This window comes from Tachypleus tridentatus, chromosome 7, assembly GCF_004210375.1.
Source record: "Tachypleus tridentatus isolate NWPU-2018 chromosome 7, ASM421037v1, whole genome shotgun sequence".
NCBI classification, from domain to species: domain Eukaryota; kingdom Metazoa; phylum Arthropoda; class Merostomata; order Xiphosura; family Limulidae; genus Tachypleus; species Tachypleus tridentatus.
In genome coordinates, this window is record NC_134831.1 from 191020215 (window position 1) to 191047139 (window position 26925).

The window sequence follows — 26925 nt, forward strand, 5'->3', positions numbered from 1 at the left end:
AAACCAAGTTACAGTTGGAAAAAAAAATACAATTTTATTCTTTCAATAAAGAAACTTTAACTACTATAGCTTTATGATGTCAATGAAAAAAACTGTACTCTTGAAAGCTTATATCTTAAAAAGTAAAAAGATTCTGTGAACAGTTATTTTGCAGTAGTATCAAATCAAAACAAACATAAGATCATTTTATGCTAAATTTCAATATCTGTGTTAATCTAAATTCTAAAACTTTCACTAGCTTAAAAATTAATAAAAAAATTGATTTGACAGCTTGTTAACAAAAAATATAGTCTGACTGCTTTTTTTTTTCTATGTTATTAGTGCTTTATTACTAGTTTCAAACCATTTTAGTCCCTGACAGGCTCTTAAATTATAACATACATTATACATTAAGTTAGTCAGATATCACTGATGATAAAAATGTGAGGTGTAAATTAGTGAATATATTGGAACCAAGAAAAAACAAAAATCTCAAAACATGTTATTCTTTATTCAGTGGAATGACAGATGTAACTTACTTAACAGTCATCAGTCAATTTGGTATTTTACTAAACAATTATAAGTTGAAAGATGCTTATTTGATATCTATGTGCCAGAATATTAATTTTATTGTGTTTTGGTTTTATTTTTGCAACTTTAGTCTTTCTGTTCTTAATTATTATTCATTATACTTTGAATAAGGTTCTCTCTTCAAGTTTAAAGTTAATAGCCAACTGACTGCTCAAAAAGGTTTTCCATCATTTCTTCATACACTGAAAACCATACTCTACTGTTTCTTGTCCACGTGTCAGAATATGTACAAACTTCAGTCTCTATCAAGATGTCTCAAATCAGCTTTGTTAGCCAACTTGTCATGGAAAATGTGTCTAATCTACCAACTTAAGATCTGAAGCAATTAAAAGAAAATAAATCTAATGGAAGTGGAATGTCATAAAAATTGCTGAATTCGTTCACAATTTTATCACAGATAACCGAGTATGAAACCAAACTATAGTAATATAGTAATAAGTTGGCAACAATAACTTGAATGTATGATGAAGTGATTTATTTTGGGGGTAACATAAAATATATTCCTCAAAAAATAGATCACTTTGTAATGTATGTAAATTGATTTTGTCAAATTTTCATTTTACCACAGATGGTTCCTGGGATGTAGATTTTGCTTCTGTCTATAGTCATGGAACACAGATCAGTTTTTTGCTGCATACTTCTTTATTTGAAATGAAGATCTGATCAAAGAAATTCAAGTTCCTCACTATATGGTACCACAACGAGGATTTCTCTGATAGTTTAGAAATCATTTTTTACAGAAAGAATTTGTAGTTAAGACCTGAATTCCAAAAGTTGATACTCAGGTGTTTACAGCTTTTCTTTAAGTTGCATCAGATTTCTCTCTGTTACAAAGCCAATCTTCAGTCTGGAAACATCCATGTCAAATGATGTATTTTGGGTGTCAATGTGAAGAAGCTTAAATGTATATAGGGCATTTTGCATTGCTTCAGGTCTGATAAATCTTTTCACCAGTTTCTTGGTCAAAGATGCCATGTCATTGTAGAGAAATGGTCGTATTGGTTTGTCTGTTTGATGAAGTTTCAATAATGGTGGAACTTCTCTAATAGTTGTCAATAAAACAGTTTTCCTTTGAAACAAATATCTTTAATAAATGCTGGAACATACCTATATGATTTGTTATTTTACTCTAATACATCCAGGATTTCTGTAATAACAAACTGTTTATCAAAGATATGATTTGAAAGATTCTTTTAGCCAGCCATCTGCATCTGCAGAAATCCAGGGAAAATGGTATACAACCTAACACAGTTACAAAGTCTTCACAATGAGCTGGTGAATCTTTAAAGAGCCATCATGCAATTGAAAGATCATGGTCAATTTTTGATGCTGTTACTGCACATCCAGCTCTGAATAAATATTATGGTACACACACAGTACTACACCTCTTCATATTGAGCACTTCTTGTAACATGGAGTACAGCTTCTAGTTAACATTAGGTCAATACAAAATATTATCAAAGCAAAAACACCCACACGCTTTTTAAAACATCTCACACATCTAATAGATATACAATGACTTTTGAAGTCAGGTATCTTAAATGGACACAATTCTCACTCCTGTCTCTGATACACAAATCTCATTGATTACCTTGCACTTCATCAACAGCAGCACATATTTTGACTAGTGTTTGGCTTTGTTTTTTACATGTGTATTCCAAACTAATATCATTTTTCTTTTTCCACAAGTGCATTGTTTATCCACTGCACTATTACCAAACATGAATTGAAATAAGCTGCTGATAATTTTTGTTTATGTTATACCAGTTAGTACAGCATAAAATCCTAACTAATAATCCATATTTTAATAGTATACAAGTTTTAGTTTGTAATTTTATGAAGCAATATTTAAAAAAATCTTTTCCCTAGTGTCCCATAGTTCTTCTAGGTTCCTCCTTTACTCTATTTTATCCACAGCCCCTCCAATAAGTATGAAATTTGAAACAGATTACTCAGTATAAAACCATCATTGCTCAGACAAACCATAATTTTTATTGCCTTCAATTTTATTTTTTTACAGAGCCATTAAGTAAAAAAACAGGCTCTACTTCCCACACCTGACTGTCATATCTTCTCTTGCAGGATTTCTTAATAGTTCCCTCTTACATTAAATTCCATATTACCTATAATTGACAGAAAGACAAGGTTTTCAACTAACAAGTAACATATTATATAGCATTTTTTTTCTGAATTGAGAATTGTCATGTTCACTGTTAATGCAAGCTTTGTTCTCACAGGAAAGAAAACAAAAAACCTGGATGATTCGTAACTGTTATTGTTGCGTAGTTAGAAAGCCAGAAAAACTGTGATAATTTAGCGAATATTGTTTACTTTTTGAATGTCATTATTCTATGTTCTTTTGTACATTATTTAATTAAATAAAAATATTTTAGAGCATTACTAACATTAGTATAAAAAAGTAGATTTAAGTGTCATCAATAATTGACAGTAAAAAAAAAAACAAGTTTTGTGTAATTTCTTCATTTCTTGTTTTTCATGTTTATTCTTTATTTATTATTATAAAATTAACTAAAATGTAAAAACATGGATCTTTAGATTAGTTAGAATAAATAATAATATAGTAAAAATGTTTCATAAGGAACACATGAGAAAGGCACATAGATAATGCAATTTGACAGTGTAATGTAAGCTGCAAATGACATGGGTGATCTACAATTTATAATGGCAAGAATTATAGTTAAACATGATTCAAAGGGCAACAGAACAATAAAATTTAATTATAAATAGATGTATACTGTTATAAGCTTAAAGCTACTTAGGAAGAATGCATGCAGTTTCATGTTACAATTTGAAGTCATTCTTGAAAGAAAAAAAAGTACTTTTGATTTATTGGTGGTCATGAGATTGGTGAAATTGTCCAAATCCATACTGAGATATGGTACAGAAAATAAGAGAAAAAACATAAAGTGTTACTGAAAACAATCATCTGAAATGTATTTAGGAGGTTTTAGAAATTACATAATATTTGAAAGGAAAAAAGTAATTTTAATCCTAATGTGAAAATCACTTTACATGTGGACTGGTAAAAAAAAAAGATATTTCATATAATCACTTACAAATCCTTTTTTTTAGTTTATTAAAATATTTCACTAAAAAAATATGATATTTATTGCACGTGAAAGGACTTATGTTTACTGAAAGCCTGCTAAATTTGTAAGTTGACTGAGCCCATGTTGAGAGAATTAATAACCATTAGCAGTAATACATGATAAGATAATGTACAAATTTGAAGGTATAAAAAAGTACACATTGCATTTGTGTAAACACTGGGAACATATTAGGTTTAATACAGCACAGAAGTGTGATGTCACATACATAGCAACAGGCTTAACAACCAAGAATTTGGTTCTAGATAAACTAACAATTGAATAGGTAACAGTCATAAAAGATAACTCACTGGAAAGGGTCCAATAAAGTTAAAGTACATGAAATTATTAATCTTTCTCCAAAAATAATATTGTATCAAGAACTATCACTGTTTCACTTTCTACACATTTTCATTGCATTTCTTTGATATTATCTTTTTATAAACACAGTGTTATATTTACCAAGTTAACAAGTATGTTGTTTTGTTAAATTTAAAATGAGTATTGCTTATCATAAATGCAAAGCATAAAACAACTTATTTAATAAATAAATAAACTTTTTTCCAGGTTTCATTTTGAAAGTTACATAATGAAATATAAATAATTCTCCAATGGTAAATAGTTATTTTTTTAAAATTTTTAATTGGCGTTATTCTTTCCAGACATAGTACAGTACTTTTCCAATTAGTTACAGAAAGCCTGTTTGCACCAAGTTACTGGAAAAAGCCCAGATCAAATCAAAACTTTGATACACAAAAGCAAAAATTATAAAAAGTGTTAGTGGTGGTTTCCCTTTCAGGTAGATAAGATTTTGCCAAACAAAAACTTTGTTGTCTTTATGTACAGGTTTACAATCTGCTACTAATTGCTGGATTAAAGTTTTGGTTTTCTCTGAACTAAAGGCTATGAAACAAAATTTATAAATATAGATAAGCTGTCTAAAAATTAGAGCAAAGCATATTTGTATTATAAATATTATTATTTGAACTAACCTCTCACATGGCTTGACAATGCATATTAACCCACTGTAGCTAAGTTGGTTGTTTGCTGTCTTTTTACAAAAAAATGTAAAGAACTTTCCTTAGGTTTGTCAGTTCTTTTTTTTAAACCAAGATTTGAATTTTTCCATTTCTAGCTACCCATCATTAAATAAATATTTTCCCAGCATTTCACCAATCAGATTAAATAAGTGAATTTCAGTGTGAATTAAAAATAAAGTAGTAGCTAAATATAATTCTCAATGATTTGATTGCTGCTCCTAATGGCCTGGTCACAGTTGCTACATGTTTAATAACAAATTTTGAAAGTTACAACACTACATGAAAAACATGTTATTGTGCACTGAGGAATATATAACAAGAATTAATAGTTGGAATTTTAATAAAACTCATTTACATTATGCTTAAAAGTAGTCAAATGAAATTAATAAAAGTTAAAAAATAAAATTCAATAATTTTAAGAACCTTGTATAAAATACCATCATATTTTAAGCACTTTTTATGCCACTGGATTTGGGGTGTTTAAAAATTTATGGATGTTGAAGGTTTTCAAGGACCATTTCCAAACCCTATTTGTAGTGTTCAAACATACCAAAGCAGCATGAGAAGGTAAAATCAGTGAAAAACAGGTTAATCTATGACTTCTTGCACTGTAGACAGTGAACATTAAGTAGCTTTTCACAGAAAGTAACCAAAGAATCTAGAGTAGTTAGAGTATTAGCTGTAAATAGAATACTTAATATGAATTTAGGTATTGACAATAGCTGAGTTCAAAAACTTCTCCCATAACAAATGACTAAATGGTGGTCCAACTGTTAGAACTGCATGAGCAGCACTTGGCATATGAAAATGGATGAAGCACATGTATATTTAAGTGTTAGCAATAAAGTATCTGTAGTTTATTGTTGTCCTGCCAATAAATTAATGTTTAGAACTGGTAAAGAATATGTTGAGAAATTTTCTAACAAACATATGGCTTTCTATCAGGCTAATGTGTTAACATAACTGTAGGACAGGATATGTAATCTCTGTTTGGAATATATGACTAAATTTTAATATAGTATTCAACTGCATGTGAGTTAGTGAGTTTTCATTTAGCAAAGCCACCTCGGGCTATCTGCTGAGCCCACTGAGGGGATTTGAACTCCTGATTTTAGCATTGTAAATCCATAGACTTACTGCGGTACTAGCATGGGACATTCAATTTTACATGAATTAAATATATTGTATGTTATTATCATAAGTGAAACGGCTCTTGAAATAGAATATTAATTTTTTTTGTAACAAATATGTGGTGAAAAACATCAGAACATCACTTACGTTTTCACAAAGAATATCCCCGATAGTAAGAACTACACCACCAACACTCATTTTTTTGCGTACTCGCAATGATCTGAAAGATTATCAAAAATACATATTAACATAACAGGAACAATCTCCTTGACATAACAGGAACAGTCTCCCTGATGTAATAATTTATTATGAAGAGAGTTTTTCTCTCAGCACTCTTGCTATATGATAAGTTTCTTTCACAATAATAGTCTTTAGTTTTATGTATCTTTATCATTTTAAACAAATGTTATAACACCTTATCCATTGTAATTTATTCCAAGTTAACTTTTTATAAAAAAAAAGAAGCTTAAATCACAAGCAGAGGTTTATCATTTGATATCATACAAATTTTGTTTTGAAAAATAACATAATAAACGTACATTTTCATTATGGACATCTTTAATTTAATTAGTTCATTATAAGGAGTAATATACACACTTTAATCTCAAAAATGGACACACCCACTTCAACATCACATGATTTCTGTACAAAAGTAATATCTAATAGAGATACTAAATTTAAAAATGAAAAATAAAATTTGTTTTTCGTAAAAGTGTAATACCTTTACATGTAAATATGCCCAGATAACATTGTGAGCAAATTTCTTTAACACCTTTTTGTGAGCTAGTCCAAGAACATTAACTAATAATAAAGAATAAGAGACTAGCAGATAGGGTGTATAACTCAACTTCCACAAAGTAAAAGGAGATAAGTTACACGGGAAATATGTTAGAAAGTGTTCCATAAAGGAATTAGGATTATTGTGACAACAATGAATAGACCATACACAGCAAAGGAGGCAATCTGGATCAGAATAACATGAAGGTAAGAGAAATGAAAATGAAAAAAGAAAATATTCAATCACCCTGCAAGCCACCCAAATTTTGGGGATATTAGAGAAGAAAAATCTCTCCCTGGGATGAACAGTGTGGAAAAAGGTCAAGTTAAAAGTGAGTGATGGTTCTTGCAAAAGAAATGGGGAAGAAATATATCTGAAACATAAACAAGGAGGCTGAACCACACCAAACACAGACCATCACTGCTCATAGTTGTAGAAAATGAGGTGAAGGAGGCTCATGCAACAAAGTAATCCAAGATACACCAAAAATTACCAGAGAAACAAACTAAAATACACATATTTATAGAATTCAAACAGTGAATACCAAATGAGAGACTACCTGATCCATGTAAGGAAGACAGAATAATATGCAAAACCAAGCATGGAATAAAAAGTATCAAAACATCCACAGGTAGGTGCAGACTTGGCTAAAGCAACAGAAGTAGGAAGTAGGGAATTCTGGATCCAAGGTCAGAATGGAACCAACCACATTAAGAACAACAGTGGTAACATCATTGCTGATCAGAGGTGCCACACAAATTGCATCACAGTATTGGATGACTTCTGTGAAGAAGTATTAAAAACCTTGGGTATTGTCACAAATGTGGGTATATTAATGCTCAATATAGTTACTGCATAAAACATTTGGTGGTGGTCCATTTTTCTGAGACATGTAAATAATGAAGCCCTATGTTCTTGTCTGAAGGTTTTAATCAGTTACATTCCAAATCTAGTTACATAATTTTTTAATCATGGTATACAAATACATTTACCATAAAAACATAGCTAATAATCCCAATTTTAATATTATATGACCCTTTTAAGTTTCTAATTTTATATGGCAAAAGAACAAAAACATCTTGAATTTCCCTAAGTATGAAAAGTCTGAAATGTGTTATTCCCTTGTCTCTAATTTATTTACCACTCCTTTTAGAAATACAAATTTTAACATAAATTACTCATTATAACATTGTCATTATTCAGGCAGAGCAAAATTGTTACAGCTTACAAGTTGATTTAGTTAAAGAGTATAAACTAGAAAATCAGACCAATATTACCATACCCAGCTTAGCTGAATTTTTAACAATTCTTATGGCACAGTTCAAAGGGAAATAAAATTTAAGTATAAACAGATGTATTCTATTACTGGTTTAAAGATATTTAAGAAGAAAAAATGTCATTTCATGTTATAATTTTCAGTCATTCTAGAAAGAAAAAAAGGGGTAATTCAAATTTATTTTGGTGATTACAAAATGAGTCAAATTGACCAACCACATACACAATAGAGAAAATGAAAACTAAAATATAGTTTTACTAAAAGAAAAAGTTATTTTAAATTTATTTAAGAGGTTTTAGAGATTACATAAATTATATGAGATTCTATCAGATGAAGAAAAGTATTTTTAGTCTGAGCATGAAAATCACTCTGTACTCAAAGCAGTCAATACATTGACTCCATATATTCAAGGAGAAATTTTTAACAAAAATACTTCTATATACATTATAATTATTTTGTTAATGAATCACAATTATAAGTGAAAGCTTGCAAAGTTTTGTGAAGATACATAAACCACATTAGAAGTTATAGTATAAGAACTATAAAGATGAATTTGGAGCCATGAACTCAGCTGACTGGACTGAGCCCCAAAATGAGAGTTAAAAAGAAAATGATTTAAGAGCGACATTGGTGTATAAATCCAATGGCAACCTTGAAAAGTTCTGGATAAAACCTATACTGGAACAGAGAAAGGGAAATGTGTCCCCAAAAATACAGAATTGATTAAAATAAAATCAAACTAAAGAAAATTCAAAGGAAAGTTTAAACTGATAAATTTAAAGATTAATATAATTCTAAAAAATTAAAAAAAACTACAAGACAAATAAGTAAAGAAAAGTTAAAACAATAAGCACACAAATTCTGGTAAATGTCATAAAAAACACATATGTAGAAAAGCAGTTCCAAGGAAAAATGAGCTTGCGTTCATGTGGTAATTGTGGGAAGTACTGTTACTGGAGGGATACAGTTTGATAATGATTACATGATTAGATTACTGTGGTAATTGGAGGGATACAGTTTGATAATGATTACATGATTAGATCATAGAAAAATGAGCTTGCGTTCATGTGGTAATTGTTACTGGGAAGTACTATTACTGGAGGGATACAGTTTGATAATGATTACATGATTAGATCATAGAAAAATGAGCTTGCGTTCATGTGGTAATTGTTACTGGGAAGTACTATTACTGGAGGGATACAGTTTGATAATGTTTACATGATTAGATCATAGAAAAATGAGCTTGCGTTCATGTGGTAATTGTTACTGGGAAGTACTATTACTGGAGGGATACAGTTTGATAATGATTACATGATTAGATCATAGGTTTGCACAATATATGTAATATATGTTGACTTATCTGGAAGCGAGAGCTTTATTCAAGGCCTGTTGTATACGCAGGAAATTACACAACAGTTCATGAAAGGTAATGGCTCTTTGTCGTATATAGATGTGCACCATTTTTGAATATATTTTTTTTAAAAACAAACTTTCTGCTCTATTATAGTTTACATTTTTTTGAAGAAAAACTTCTATACTTGAGAGATAATTTTAAAATTAAAACTTTTGTTTTTCACTCAATATTTTGTTTGTGGTATTACTTTTTACAACTTTTTAAAATATTTTCCAAACATAAACAAACTAATGTTCACATATAATATTTGAACAATTTGGACAAACAAGAGCATCACTCACTTTTCAAACAACCTCTCTTTTACACTGGTAGATGGGTACTTACTTGAACAATTTCAGTGTGCAGATGATAAGTTCACTCCAGTTCACAAAGATTGTTTGTAATTCCTCCTCAGTAAGTACCCCAGACTCTTTTAGAGGAGAGTAGAATGCCTAAAGTATTTGAATAATAAACAGCTTTGACATATCAGTAAAATATACACAGAATATAAAAATTAGGAAAAACATTTTTATGACAAATACACCATAGAAATCCATAGACCTTCAAACAGCACAGTGTCAATTTAAAATACATTTTACAATCAAAACATTGCTTTTTTAAAACGTATAAATAGCAATAAATAAAAATAGTTAACAACCACTTTTATTAGTTATGGTTAAATACTCTTAACACAAGGTAATTGTAGACAGGATGAAAAATATTTTCACACACACATGCATGAAGTATGCCAAAGGATTTGGTTGGAACCCAATGATTTTAATGTACAGTTTGTCAGGAACCATTTCACATTAACTAATTCTTATTTTCATGATTGCCACATGAAATATGTAAAGATAGTTTTAGTTTATACAATATAGTCATTAACACCATATCCTGCTTAAACTTATGTTCAGTGAGATGAGTGTGTTGTTTTTATTCATTCAATTCTGTTGAGAAACAGTAAGGAAGAAGTGGACAATTATACAACCACAAAAAAATGAAATAAAACAAGCTTCAATTCTTTTACCTTCTACAAATTTCTGGAAGGTTGAATCTATGATCCCAATATTTTGGACATTCTGCTAATCTGTTACAGATAATGACACAGTGATATACTTTACAAAGAAGGAAACAAGAAAGAAATGATGTCACTTCACAGTCTACAAGTGATTTTCTAAAAGCATTATTACCCATAACACCAGTTCCTACATGTTAGATTTCACTGGTTTAAATAAAGCAGTATTATATTTTCCAATAATTTAGTTCAGCATTAGAAACAATAAATTTAGTTTTTCCTTTGTATTATTTCTGAATCACAAAACACGTTTATATCACTTGCTAAGTCTAGCCTTTGTGGTTAGCCTCTATAATAGGAGACAATCAAAAGCTGTTGCTGCTACCCCGTAAAACAACTACATTGTTTACTAAACAGTTGTTTGGTATGAGGGTAGTTTATGATGTGCAGACATAAAAGAAAACCTGATCTATAAATGTGGTTATCTGGCTACAGAAAAATATGAATTTTTAAAGCACTTTTGGTATTTTTGAAAAATTTAGCTTATGAGTTAATAAAGATTAAACTTGTGTGTAAAGTGCTCTATAATAGTAGTTAGTTTTCTTTGTTCCAATTTACAGTTGTTCGTATCAGACACCTGTTTTACTCCAATCTTGGTTCTGTTCTCAGTTAATAGCAAAATATAATTCAGCTTATTTTGGCTTTACTTTTTGTATGACATCAGCTTCCCTTTAGCAGACTTAGCCAGTTGCTCACTTTATATTAGGTTTATGCCTATAACATTTCAGTTTATTTTAGGATTTTGACTGATGAATGAATAAACTGTTTATGTGAGCTTCACCAGTGAGTTTTTACTTTGTTTTTATTTAAACTAGTATAATAAATCAATTATTTTACTATATAAATTCTAGTTCCTTTTGTTGTTGTACTTATATTTGTGCATTTTTATAAGTCCCAGAATACCAAATCTGCAATGGGTTAAAATCCTTGGCATTAGATTTAATACTTGGAAGATAGTAAGATGTGTATATAAATGATTATAAAAAGTTAACTTAAATGAAAATCAATAATAGGAAAATGGAAGTTTAATAAAGAAACAACAACAGAATACTTCAAATCCATCATAACCTAAAATTGATATTTGATATATTGAAATTTTCATTAAAATAAATTGAAATAGATATGCAACATACACAGAAATCAACAAATAAAGACTGTATACACACATCTAATGTCACATGATCATTGTTAATTAGTAAGTCAGTGTCAAATCTTAGTACTGTTTTAGTTTCATATAGGTGATACTCTAGATCAGGGGTTCCCAACCGGTGGGTCGCGAAGCCTTGGCAGGGGAGTCACGTAGCCTTGTTAGAAGTAGCTTGGGATAACATTAATTTTATTTCATCAATTACATTTTCATGCTCTTACATTTTTTTTGTTTCGGTGCAAAGGAAAACGTGTGCTACATTAGTTCAATGTCATTAGGTGATATTATGGGTGTATGTATGCGTGCCTGTGAGTGAATGTGCCTGTGTGAATGTGTATGTGTCTGCAACTGTATGTATGTGTGTACTAGTGAGTAGCGAGTATGTGAGTGCACGCGCATGTACATATGCTTGTGTGTCTGTTTAGCTGTGATTAAGTGTGTGTGTGCTCGCTGTCGACACGTGAGTCACATGTCCATTGCTGATTGGTGGATGATGAATCGCGTGACTGGCCATGCTCCCTTGCCTCCCAATACTTACCCCATCATTACTCTACCTGCACCCCCCACAAGTAATCAGTGTAAGATCTACAGTTGCCAAAGCGTTCATTATTCAACATTTTTATTTTATTTTAACAAGGAGATAAGTGAGCAGTAGAGGTGAGTTGTGTCCATGGCTAAACGGCGCAGATACTCAGAATGCTACCTCAACATTGGCTTCACCACTGTGCTCGTCAACGACGGCATCGAGAAACAACAGTGTGTTTTGTGCCATGCTGTCCTGAGTGCAGAGTCAATGAAACCATCAAAACTCAAGCGTCATCTTGAGATGAAACATCCAGAACACGCAAAGAAGGGTTTGGATTTCTTCAAACGGCATGAACAGTGTCTTAAAAGCCAAAGAATCGATAGAAGTGGGTCGAACAATGTGGGTAACTGACCGGTCAGTTACCCCTTTCTTTGTGAACCTGACGATGACCGAAGAAGGTCGAAACGTTGTTCGCTCTCCTATGTAAAATATTTTCTCAACCCAAATGAGCCGTTTTTGCATATATATTTCTCAACAAGTGGGATTCTCGACATCACTGAGAAGTGGGTTGTTTCAGCAGCAGAGTGCAGCCGTAGTGGAAGCTTCATATGAGATTGCATTTGAAATTGCTAAACAAAAAAAGCCTCAAATGATTGGAGAAACACTTCTTAAACCCTGCATGATGAAAGCAGTAAATCTTATTCTTGGAAAAGCCAGTGCAAAGAAGATGCAGCAAGTATCCCTGTCAAATAATACTATACAGAGGCGCATTTCTAAAATGTCTATGGATGTGAAGGAACAGGTTTTGACTGAAATCAAGGGTTACCCTTTGTTCTCCTTTCAGCTCGACGAGTCAACAGATGTAAGTTCATGTTCTCAGATGCTTGTCTTTGTGAGATACATTAATTCGGGTGACATCAAAGACGAATTCTTATTTTGCAGTGCACTTGAAACCACAACAAAAGCTGATGGTGTCATGGAAAAAGTTTCAACTATTTTTCAAGACGAAGATCTTCAATGGGAAAACGTGTGTGGGGTTTGTACGGATGGGGCACCGGCTATGCTGGGATCGAAATCAGGATTCCAGTCGAGAGTGAAGAAGCTAGCACCTCAAGCAAAGGGCATCCACTGCATGATTCACCGATATGCTCTCGCCAGTAAGACTCTCCCTGCCTCTCTGCAGAAAGTGCTTGAATCTGTAATCAAAATTGTAAATTATGTGAAGACTCAAGCAATCAACACTCGCCTATTCAAAGAACTATGCAAAGACTTGAATGCTGACCACGAAGTCCTTCTCTTCTACACAGCAGTACGTTGGTTGTTGAAAGGAAACGTTATTAATCGTGTCTTTGAAATGAAAGATGAAATAAAGCTATTCCTGGAGACTCAAGAAAGGAAAGATCTTGTAGCTCACTTCGAAGATGAAGCATGGAATAAAAGGGTTATGCACCTAGCCGACATTTTTGACCAGCTGAACAAGCTCAATTTGAAGCTTCAAGGAAGGGAAACACATGTTCTCCTTTTTCAAGATAGTCTTCAGGCCTTTGTTTCCAAACTGCAGAACTAGCGTCGGAAAACCAATCTTGGAAATATCGCTATATTTGAAAAGTTTTGGGGAGTGACGGATGAGTCTCAGATCCAACTGTATCAGTTCCTCAAGGATGAGATTACCGAACATATTCAGTCTCTAGAAAAGGAAGTCGAGCGTTACTTCCCTGAGCTATCACAGGAACAGGAGGCCCTGGTAAGGAACCCATATTGTACAGAACTTGATGTATCCAGCATCCCAGATGATATCCAAGATGAATTTCTGGATCTAAGGAACGACTCTTCAGCTCGTGATCTCTTCAAGGTGAAATCCTTGACTCAGTTCTGGTGCGCTATGTATCAGTCATACTCCAAAGTCAGCATGATAGCTTTACGTGTCCTTGTTCCATTTGCTTCTATCTACTTGTGTGAGGCAGGATTTTCCACTCTTGTCAATATAAAAATAAAGAATAGGAACAGATTGGATGTTGGAGATGACATGAGACTGGCTCTAACAAACGCTCGGCCACAAATTTCAAAGCTTGCTGCTGAAATGCAACATCAGGCATCTCACTAGCTGGGTTGGATAGCTGTTCAAACCTATGTTAATATTATTTTAAGAAATATATGTTCTTTTTGTGAATTCAGGTTGGACCAATGTGATTTAATTTGCTAATAAATAATTACAGAATTTTTAAATATTTTTTTTAGATGTTTCTTTCCCTCTCCTTCACAGAAAATAAAAGAAAAATTAAGCTGCTGATAGTAAGCCTTAAGTAGGGGGTCACATGGGTTTCAAACTTTTAGGTAAGGGGTCGCGAGTGTATCCTAAACTTCCTTGGTTCATGGCACCCCTAGGCAAAAAACACACAACCTAACAGTTCTGTTTATTAAGCAGTTAGGTCAAAACAACTTATACTTAATAAGTATTTATGTCCTAACAACTTAGTAGCCATTTGAAAAAATAATACATGTAAATTGAAAGTAAAAATAATATTTTTTATTTCATTTTTAAATAACAACAATCACTAATGGGATGTGTGTGCCTGTTGGGCACTGCACAGCTTCTTAATCCTTGGAACCAGATTGGACAACCCCATCCTCATTTCCTGTTCCACGTTGATTTTCACATGGTATTTGCTTTTCATCATAGCAACTGTCGAAAACCCAGCTTTGCAGAGATATGATGTTGCAAACGAAATTAGGATTCACTGAACTTTAGCAATTAGCAGCAGATATTCATCATTAACTGATATCCAAAACCCAGTTAGTTCCATGCTGCCAAATTTTGTTTTAAAGTATTGCCACAAGACAGCTCAATAAGGTTTTATTCTTCTGCAGAGGTAAATTCAGATGGGGCCTTAGTCTTGAATGGGTCTTGGATCCATGAAAACTTCTCCATATTTTCTGAAAGGCAATTTTCAAACCAGTCATTGAGCTGTGTTAGGTGCTTCTCAAAAATAGATTTTAGTTTGTGGGTCAAATCAACTTAATTGGATGTAACAAACTGTTGTAACAGGGGGAAACAGTTTTTTGCCACCATCTTCATTCATTTTTCTTCTCCATAGTAATAACTTTATACTGAAGGCTGAAACCTTCTCTGCAAGTTACAGAATGTCTATGTTGCTTCCTTGCATAGAGAGATTCAATGCATTTAGTATTTCAAAGTATTCAAAAAGTTTCTAGCACATTTGTGTTCGTCTTCTTCAAGATAAGAGTAGATTTCCTATTGTAATTACAACACACAGGACAGCCATTGTGAGCCACAGTAGTACAACAAAGATGTGTACTCAGATCTCATATCATCACACAGTATTTTAGAAAACCTTGTCTTTTGTGGCCGAGATTTTATAATGTTCACCACTTTCAACACACTTTCTTGGACTAGTTTCATTGGAGGACTTGGGCGATTTGACACGAGTGCTTCCCTGTGGATTATGCTGTAGGTCCACAGTGCATCAAAAGCTTTGCTTCATATGAGTGTCTGCAATTCTCCCTAACAGTTGAACATAGAGCAACCACTATCAGTACAAATACCAACACATTTAGTTAAACCTAAGTTGTTTTCACACATAAAAGTGTTGAAGATCTCAATCAAGTCATCAGCCTTTGTGTCTGCAGTGATACTTTTACAAAAGAGAAGGTCTTCCACAATTTTGTCACTATCGACAAACCATATGTAACAAATCAAATGAGCATCCTTGTTACTATCTGTCGCTTCATCTAGCTGTAACTCAAATTCCTTCCCTTTCATTTTTTTAAATTAGCTGATCATTGAAGTCTTTGTTAGATAAAGGCACCTTTGAAAGCAGTTTTCCTGCAAATTCATCAACCATAATGTTCACCATATCCACTGCAGCCAGTAAAATCAGTTTTTCTGCAATGGTGTGAGGCTTTTACATTTTGCAACTCTATACGCTACCTTGTAGGATGCTAGCAAAACATTGCTTGATATTGATACTTGTTTCAAAAATGTACCTTTTGTTCTTTCAATTATTTTAACTTTCTGGTGAACTAATCATGGGATGTACTAGCCATGTTAGGGTGATTGGCCTCTAAGTGGCATTTTAGTTTACTTGGTAGCATGCTTTCTGGAGCCAAAACGTTTAGACATAATACACACTGCAGACACTCTTTATGATTGACATCTACTGAAGTAAAACCAAAATCTAGATAACTATTGTCATATTTCCATTTCTTCACAGCTTTGCCACTGGTCTGTGGTTTGCTATCCTTTTTTTCACTCCCACACTTCTTATTAATGTTGAAAAATCTTTCCATTTTTATGCACAAGGACTAAAAATCAACAAAATAATTCACTGAACTTCACTAGACTTTGCAAACACTTGATCACAACACCCTTCACTTATTTCGATTACTGATGGACCCAGAGTGCTAACAGGTATTTATATACAAAATCTAAGAAACGAGAAAGTTTGAGAAGTTACTGATGTAGCTGAAAGTACAAGTAAACAAAAACATATCTCAAACATTCAAGAACATCATCAAAAGGAATGTAGTGTAATCTAATGCTAAAACTGTGAACTATCTCAAGTTAGTGGTTCACGAGGTGTCCAACAGATGTAGATATTGTTGTGTTGTCAAGTTAGTGGTTCACGAGGTGTCCAACAGATGTAGATATTGTTGTGTTGTCAAGTTAGTGGTTCACGAGGTGTCCAACAGATGTAGATATTGTTGTGTTGTCAAGTTAGTGGTTCACGAGGTGTCCAACAGATGTAGATATTGTTGTGTTTCCCTCAAAAATTTGAAATATCTCGCGGCACCTCAGTGCCCAGTTTGGGAAACATTGCTCTAGATCATTCTGACATAGACCATCCAGGCTATTAACTAATCATGTAACTGGACAGAAGAATCTAGTGTTATGTTGAGACAGCACCAATAATATGTAATTGAACAGAAGAATCTAGTGTTGTACTGAAACTTTTGAAATGCATTTGTTTTCAGAAAATGTAGATATATGTAGGAAAAGTGTTAGCTTTACATTTAAAATTCTATCAAAAAATAAAGAGAATAATAAAAACATATACCAAGTTGTAATACTTTAGGATTAAAATTACTGTATGTATGTATGGTAAATATATCTGTACTGACATATTAGATGGAAGAGCAGGAAGCATACATGTAACTAGTATGGTTATGTTAATATTTTATATGGGTATCAGAATTATGCAGATATCTTAAATATATGGTCAGTATTCGTGCCACCATCTTGCACAGTTGTACCAATAAATTTATATGAGAAAACTGTGGTATACAATCAAAATATCTGGGTAAACAACTTAAAAATTCAGTATAATTATAGTAACACATTTTTTAGAGATGGGTGTGATACGTGATCACAATATCTGTGAACAAAAAGCAGTGGTGCATGGCCTCAATAATTGTGCTTGTAAAGTCTGTATAACTGTATTAACTCTCTTAACACCTTCTCAGTCATTTTTACTGACTTTATAATCACTTGTACTCATTACAATTAACATACTACTAACTTTTAATATGTTAACTGTACTTTCACAAACTTTGGTAGACTTTTAATAAACATTACATGTCTTTTGCACAGAAAAAATCAGATTTTGTAATCAAGTACTTTTACTAATATTTGTTTGTGAATATATTGATTTTTTTAACTAGTCCAAGCATAAAGTGATTTTCGTTTAATGATTACAAATACCTTTCCTTGTCTCAAAAATCTCAAATTTCATTTATGTAACATCTAAGAATCTCTTAAACAAATATATAACTTTTTTCAGTAAAACTTTATATTTCATCTGTTATCACAGCTATTACTTGATTCTTCAGCCTGTATACATCAAATATAGTGAAAAGAAACTGTAAAATCAAAAATAAAATGAGCAGCAGTGTCCTTTTTTCCCTTCATGATTGATCATGAATTCTTAAAGAACTTACCCTAAGAAATTCAACTGCTAAGCATATTTCATATATTTTCGGTGTTCGTTCTGCTGTCAATACTAAAGTGGAAACTCACTGTAACTAAAGCATAAATCACTGCTCATGTTATTAGACTATTTATGTATAACCGCAATATGATACTCTCAAGAGCAACAACACACGAGCAAAGCAGTAAGGTGGCATGTTCCTTCCACCAAGAACACAATATGGGACTTAGTTGCTTATGTTTCCTACAACATTTACAACAGAAATTTCCCAAGGTGAAAAAAAAAATTCATTTAGAATGTGTGGAAACATTTATTATACAGTTCAAAGTTAGGATGATCCAGTAAACATTGCAGGTTCCGATCCTGTCCATTCCAATTAGATCACAAGTGTTCCAGTACTACTGGTCATCCATTTGAAGTGTATGAAAATTCACAGCATAAATGTACAAAGGTGTTATTTGGGTGCATTCTTATTAAATTTACTACCCTCTTTCACTTTCACCAGGCTTATTTGTCAACCAATAGAAAATAAGGTTCCACTACCATCTGTTACACCATTTTAGTTTTACTTTAGAAAGTCTTCTAAATAGAGACTCTCTAACAAGCATTTTGTGTTCTTCTAACTAGCAATCAAGGTTTGAAAAACATCTTCTTGATAACATATTAATTCATCATCAGATATATAATGCCTGTTCAATGATTTCAAAACATAGTTGTTGATCACAATACAGTGTAGTTGTTTTGGTGTTTTAGCACATCATGTATTCATTCTGAAATGTAAGACATACATCACATTTACATGTTGTATATATCTATATACACATGTAAAACAAACATATACATCAGGGAATACACTATATATATATATATATACACATATATAATGATACATAACAGAAGATATCTGTAATGTACATTTAATGTTGTTTTTTTTTGTTCAAGAAATGGAATCTTAAATATTGAAAACCAAAGCAAAAGAGCTGAGGAAAAACACAAACTCAATAAGGAAGAGATACAGTTTCTTCTAAATGTGTCATTTTCATCTGATGCAGAAGGTATTCCATTCTGTCAGAGGAATCTGATGTTGAAGAAGTTTCTGCTAATGTATCAATGCCTCTGATAGAATCTCTACAAATCCAGATTGTACAAAAATCTAGAGCCAGATCTTGTTGACTCTGTCTTATGGATCACATGGGGATGTTGTAGAATCACCCAAACAAGGCAACCTACTCCCCCACCACAGAAAAGAAGCAGGATGAAGAGGATCTACTGGAACTGCTCCTTTTCAACAGAAGAAGCTTTTCACCTGCAGTGGTCCTGGGTGCAGGTCACCAAAGAAAAACCTATCCATGTACTTCTACTCAGTAGAAGTGAACAGGTGTCCTCACAGGTAACCTCCACAAATACAATTATTTATTTGTTTAAACTTTTGTTGACATTGGAAACTTTAAGTTATACTGTTACAGAGACAAATCAGTATACACAATCTAAAGAGCTACAGCAGAAAGGCAAATCCCCAGTGCAAATAAAAGAAATGAAACATAAAATGGACAGATATCACCCATGAGGACATTTTAGCTTATTTTGGAGCAAGAATAGTTATGGGACTTCAGCTCTGTCCTTCTTTTTCTGACTTCTGGTATACCTATTTTCCTGTCCATACCCCATGGTTCTCTAACACTTTCTCTAGAAACAGGTTTTTAGTTGTCTATACTCACTTTAATAACAACACTAATGCTCTTTCTAGAATTGGCTCTAATTGTGACAAACTTTGTAAGGTAGATTTGTCATAGATCATCTACTAAAATCATTTGCTTTACACTACTCTTCTAAGAGAAAAATAACTATAGACAAACAGATATTGGACACAAAATATCGATTTGGTTTACTCAAATATTTGCCATAAAACCTCTCAAGTGGGGTATCAAGTTGTGGGTCTCAGCAGAAACTGTGAGTGGTTACTGTCTGAAGTTCAAAATCTACACAGGCAAAAAGGGACAAATGTCAGCTAATGATTTATCAGACAGTTTTATTATGAAACTAACAGACAAATATAAAAGATTATGGCATTAGGCTTTAATGGACAACTTTTACACTTCCTCTCATTTATTTGACAAACTACTGTGTATGGGAATCTATGCAGGAAATACATGCTGTATTTCCCATACCAACTGGTTTCTGCAAACCTACAGAGAGGGAAAGCATGATTTTGTAAAGGTAGAACTGTGACAGTTATAAAGAATACTGACAAGAGATATTTACACACTTTCAGCTATATACCCCAGTACTATGACTACAGTGACAAGAAGAGGGAGGAATGCTAAAGTTAAAAAACCCTAGTTAATTGTGGACTACAACAAGTTTATGGGAGGAGTTGACCTAAATGATCAACATTTAAGTTACTATTCCATTGCATGAAGAACAATAAAATGGTATAAAAAACTTTTTTTCCAGTTTTTGGACCTGACAGTTGTAAATCCTCATATTTTGTAGTAACAACAGACCAATAAGCCAGCATTAACCTAAAGGCCTTCAGAATGGACTTGGTCACTACTTTTGTTGAGCCTCTATTACAAAATAGTCTTGGTTCTTCTGGTAAACCACTAGAACTGGACAAGACTCATCACCTCTAAGACTTACTCTTGGCAGTCACATTCCTACACTTGTTGACACATCTAATAGAAAAAGATGCAGACTATGTCTTCCTACAAATAAAGTATGTGCAAAATGTAAAATGCATGATGAGTTTCTTTGTATGAATATTTTGAAGAGTATCAAACTAATGTTACTTTTAAAAGAAGTTTAGCTTATGTACAAGGTAAATATCTGCTCTTTTACTGTAAGAACAGTTTTGTGTTCTTTAAAAAAAATTACAAATCATAGTAGCATTTTTACTGTTTTTGGACTAAAATATTTTGTAAGTTTTTTTTCGTATTCATAAACTTATATGTACAATAATGATGTTCACTTTCATGTGTCAAAGTCAGTTTAAAATGTCATACTGTATATGTTATCATAAGTGTGGCTTTTGCAGTTTTCTAAAATGTTTTTAATAAAATACATATCTATAAATTTCGATTATTCATGCAACTTTTTCTGTGTATGGCTTTATGTATTTGTTTTTGATTTATGGAGTTTGAAACTACACTATTCCTTTAAAGCATGTATTATAATGTTATACTCTACATGCTATTATTAGTATGGCTTTTGCAGCTTTCTCAAATCTTTGTAGTAAAGTATCATACCTATAAATTCCCATTCACTCATACAATTTTTTCTTTGTGCAACTTTGTGTATTTCTTTTTAATTCATGCAAATTTATGTGCATTAATCATTGTATGCATGTATAAGCACTGATGCATAATATTATATCCCAATATTTGCAAACTATTAAATTTTTCTAAATGTTATGAATAAACTTGTTTTAAACTTTTCAATTTTGAATCTAGTTTAATTTGGTTTTAATTTTCCTCAGTTTAGACCATTAGAAAAAAATTCAGTAGGCATACCTATGTATTGGCGTACAAAATAGAAGTGTATTTATATTACAAATATAATGAAAATTACAGTGACATTTTGGCTACCATATGTTACAATAACAAATATACAAACACATATTACTATTTACTCATAAATGTTTAAATTATATTTCTTAAAGCATAAAAAGTAAATAAGAAATACACTGAAAAATAAAGATTTTGAATATGTAACTCTGTTATGAAATGTTGCACTCATGCACTGAATGTGCTAAGCTACTGTGTAAACTCCATTTATTCTTCTGGCTAGAGAATGTAGATATACTAATTTTTTGTAAACTTCAAATATTAATTTTTAAAAACCAAAAATTATCAAATTTCTGTATTAGTATGTTGAAAATCCCAGTAATTTAGTTGGGTCCCTAAATAAACTGTATCTGGATTATAAAAAAATCTCATTAATATTCAGAACAATAACTTAGTCATTACATTTCAACAGTTTTGGTAAAATTATTACTTTCTCCTTCAAGCTATTTATAAACAACTATCAGAAATATGAAGAGGGGAAAAATGTTCTTTCTATTGGTTATAAACAGGAGCTAATTAGTGGTAGGTGGGACTAGATAAGAGCTTTCAAAAATGGGAGGAGCCACTCAAACAGATTTACTAAAAACTGTTATCTCAGAAAATCATAGAGATGGGAGGTTCTTATTTCATATTTAGCTTGTATATATATCTCAGATTTGAGTTTCTACTTCATTAAATACTTGTGCATGTTGTGTGGTGGGTGTAATAAAATGGAAACTGAGCAATAAGATAACTGGACGTGTTATGTGACACACAAAAATTGATATTTGTCTTTTTTCTTTAAATTTCCTTTTAAACTGAGAAATTAAAAGGTATATAAAAATTAAAATTATAAACTACATTTTGATGTCAATTTAACTGATGTAAGAAGTAAAAATGCTATTTAATAAAATTTTTGAAAATAAAGCTCCAAAACATCATGACATGTGCACTTTAGCTTACTCGAGGTACAAGGGTTAACACACTTTTATACAGAAGGTTGTAATATATGGTAACAATATCTGCATAAGAACTTGGAAAGTCTGCAAAACTTATAAATTTTCTCACAACAAAATTGGTTGAATTAACTGACCTCATAACCATTTTTACTAGTTATAGTTTACATATTATAACTGTGTAGATTCACAAAGTCTGGCAGATTTTTGGCATGTATTACAAGTCATTTGTAAACACAAAATAAGTGTTTTTAATGAAGTATTTTTACTGAATATTTATCTTTGAATATATATACTATTTCTATTTACTCGTCTCAGTGCTAAATGACTTCTATTTTCAGATTAAAAATAACATTCTTTGTCTCAAAAATCTCAAATTTTATTTTCATAATTTCTCACACCTCCTAAATAAATTTTGAATGTACTTTTTCAGTAACTTTACATTTTATTTGATATTTTCTCTTGATAACTTCATACAAGTTTTGTCTAATTGACTGTCCTAACAACCATCAAAACAAAAACACCTAATTCCCCTTTTTTTATCTTTCTAAAAGTACTTCAGTTGTAATGTGAAACTATATTTGTTTATCCTAAATAACCTCACACTTATAACATTATACATAACTTATGCATGGTCAGTATAACAGTGGCAACATCAGTACTAATGACTTGTATTACTTTCACTCAGTAACTCAAATTATGATACATTACTTAGGAAATGATTATATATGTTAACTCCAAAATCATGTTGTGTCCTATTATTAAGCAGCTAATAATTCAAGTTTCACTTGGTAATTCATACCACATTTTTTTTCAGTAACCGACACTTCATTTTGTTTTTACACAGTAACTAATAGAGCTCTTAGTCAGTGAAACTGGGAAGAATTGTTGATAATAGAATTTGTGAACTGTACAAGTTCGATTGTGCTTCTGTTTAGTTTAACATAAGTATGTACTTACATCCAATACAATTAACATGTCATCCATGTAAGCCTGCTCTGTCGATATTAATTCTTGGATGTAGCCTTGCCGCTTTTTCTCATCTGATGATAATGACATGAAAACTTGCCAATCTCCTCCCCCTAGTGAGAAGTCAAGGAATTAACTTACCATTTAATAAATTTCAACTTTAATTTTCCTAACATTTCAAACAGTATGAATTAACAATAGTTTATCAAAAATTATCTAAGCTCAAGAATTTAAAAAAAATCTAATTTACATTCCATGTTACTACTATAATTTTACAGTAAAGCAAAACATAGAACATGCAAATTATAGAAATATATACTATAGTACTATATTTGAAATTATGTACCAGGTAAAATTATCTTTGTTGTTAATAGAAATGCACAATTAGTGGGTATGTTACAAGTTGGATGCTGTACATGAACAAACATCACATCACAAATTATGTTGTGGTTCATTTTCATTTAGAAAGTACATATTAATAAAAAAATTTTCAAGTTTTCTATTTATGAGATATTAAAAACTTTCCATGTACTAACCAGACTGTATGGTTAGTACATACTATGCACTCAGAAATAAATGTTATACATGATAACTTAGTAGCTTATTCTTTGTTTCTGTTTCACTCAATAATTCATATTCTACAACCTTAGTTTGTGGTTAATGCTTTATTTTCATTCAGTAATTGATTTTGTGTTCTGTTACTTAATGGCTAATGACTGGCTTTAGTTTAACATAGTAATTCATATTGTGCTGTATTAGATAATATGTTATGTTCTGCTTTACTCTCACTCAGTAACTCATGTTGTTGTGTTAGTTTGAAGGTAATAATGATTTGTTCTAGTTTGACATGTTACCTTCTATTACTTAGTAACTGATACTTTGCAGCACTTTTACTCAGTAACTCATCAGTGCTCTATTAGTTAGTAGGTGATCTTTTGTTTTATTCTTACTCAGTGACTCATGTAGTGCTCTATTAGATAGTAGGTGATCTTTTGTTTTATTCTTACTCAGTGACTCATGTAGTGCTCTATTAGATATTCGATGATCTTTTGTTTTATTCTTACTCAGTAATTAATGTAGTGCTCTATTAGTTAGTAGGTGATCTTTTGTTTTATTCTTACTCAGTGACTCATGTACTGCCCTATTAGTTAGTAGGTGATCTTTTGTTTTATTCTTACTCAGTAACTCATGTAGTGCTCTATTAGATAGTAGGTGATCTTTTATTTTATTCTTACTCAGTGACTCATAATGTTTTAGTAGCTTATACTTTAAGTTTCACTCAGTAACTAAAACAGTGTTTCATTACACAGTACCTTTCACTGGCCTCTACTATCTCATAAGTGATCCTTGTACCATTTTAATTTAGTATCTATTAATGTATTCTATAGTATATAAGCTGGTGCTTTAGGTTTTACACTGCAACTAATGTTGTGTCCAACATTTAGCAACCAATACTTTTATTTGCAATGAATAACTCCTGCTGTGATAGTCAGTTGTTAATGGTTTATTTCAGTTTCACTCAGTAAATCATGCTCTAACCTATTAGTCAGTAGTTAATCACTTATTGCAGTTTTCCTCAGTAATTCATGCTTTCACTTATCAGTCATTTGTTAATCATTTATTCTAGTTTCAGTAAGTAATTCATGCTTTGATCTATCAGTCATTAGTTAATGGTTTATTTTAGTATCACTCAGGAATTTGTGCTTTGACCTATTAGTCAGTGGTTAATAATTTATTCTAGCCTTCCTCAGTAATTCATGCTTTGACCTATTAATCAGTGGTTAATAATTTATTCTAGCTTTCCTTAGTAATTCATGCTTTGATCTATTAGTCATTAGTTAATGATTTATTCTTGCTGCACTCAGTAACTCATGCTTTGACCCATTACTCAGTAATTAAGACCTTATTTTAGTTTCACTCAGTTATTCACGCTTTGACCTATTAGTCAGTAGTTAACGATTTATTCTAGCTCCATTCAGTAATTCATGCTTTGATCTATTATTCAGAAATTAATGGTTTATTTTACTTTCACTCTGTAATTCGCGTGTTCACCTATTTTTTGGTAGTTAATGGTTTATTTTAGTTTCATTCAGTAATTTTTGCTTTGACCTATTAGTCAGTAGTTTATGGTTTATTTTAGTTTTATACAGTAATTCATGCTTTGACCTATCAATGAGTAGTTAATAATTTATTATAGCTTTCCTCAGTAATTCATGTTTTGACCTGTTGGTACTTAATGATTTATTTCAGCTTTACTCAGTAATTTATGCTTTGACCTGTTATTCAATAGTTAATCATTTATTCTAGTTTCAGTAAGTAATTCATGCTTTGATCTATTAGTCAGTAATTAATGGTTTATTTTAATTTCACTCAGTAATTCATGTGTTGATCTATTATTCAGTAGTTCATGGTTTTTTTTTTAGTACCACTCAGTAACTCATACTGTATTCTGCTAGCATTAGTAACTAATGCTGTCTTACTTTCATTTGGTAATTGATAATGTGTAATGAAAGTTATTAGTTAATGGCTTTAGTTTCACTCAGTAATTCATATTATGACTTTATTTGATGATACTTAATGGTTTATTTTAGTTTCTGTAATTCATACCATGTTCTGTTAGTAAATGCTAATATGTTTTATTTCCATTCATTAGCTCATGCTATATTGTATTAGTTTGTTGTTAATGGTTTATTTTGTCATTCAATACTTCATACTGTGTTCTAGTAGTTAACAACTTATGCTTAGTTTGCACTTCACTCTAAAACCCATGCTTCTATAATATATCAACTGATGCTTGATTTTCAATCAGTGTATCATGCTGCATTCTGTAAGGTAATACACATGAATTTTTTTTATTTCACTCAGTGGATCATCAGGCTGTTTTTGTATCACTTAATAACTATTACACTGTCTTATTTTCACCTAGAGAAAATAATGTTATGTTCTATTAGTTAGTAGCTGATGTTTGACTAGAGTTTAATTTAGTAACTCTGTGTTGTGTTATTTATTAAATAATTCTATGCTTTACTTTCACTCAATACATTATAGTGCGAGATATTAGCTGATGATTTCTTTTTATTTCACCTGCAAACCAATGGTTTTTTTCATATTCCAAAATAAATGTACATGTTGTTGTACTATAACTTGAAACACATATGCTTTGTCCTATTAGTCAGTAGCTTGTTCTTTGTTTCAGTTTCACTCGGTACTCCTGTTAAACACTGATTTGGTGGGAAAAATATCACCAATTTTCTGTACATTTTACATATTAATTGAGAGTGTATTCCATTCTAGTGAAATAAATAATAACTTTTTCACATCCAAAATATTTTCAAAAAATCTTTATAATCCATGAAAAATTACTATTCAAATATTAAAATTACATTATGGCTTAACCCTTTGCATCTCAGTCTGGTTACTACTTTTTATATAATTACATTCAAAGGTTAATTAGACAACTGGATTGTTAG

The 26925-nt window shown here is 31.5% G+C and overlaps 1 protein-coding gene across 19 annotated transcripts in view; it reads right to left on the reverse strand.

Moving 5' to 3' along the window:
* Positions 1-26925, reverse strand: part of Dap160 (dynamin associated protein 160) — a 261924-nt gene that overhangs the window by 59839 nt on the left and 175160 nt on the right. For all 19 annotated transcript variants that reach the window (XR_013031922.1, XR_013031923.1, XM_076516402.1 and 16 more), the window contains 3 exons: positions 23447-23568; positions 9641-9747; positions 5996-6068 (listed from right to left, as the gene is read on the reverse strand). Coding sequence is in view for 17 of the 19 variants with exons in the window: in XM_076516402.1 (XP_076372517.1) it covers positions 5996-6068; positions 9641-9747; positions 23447-23568 (302 nt within the window). In the remaining 2 variants the exon portion in view is untranslated. The remainder of the gene's footprint in view (positions 1-5995; positions 6069-9640; positions 9748-23446; positions 23569-26925) is intronic.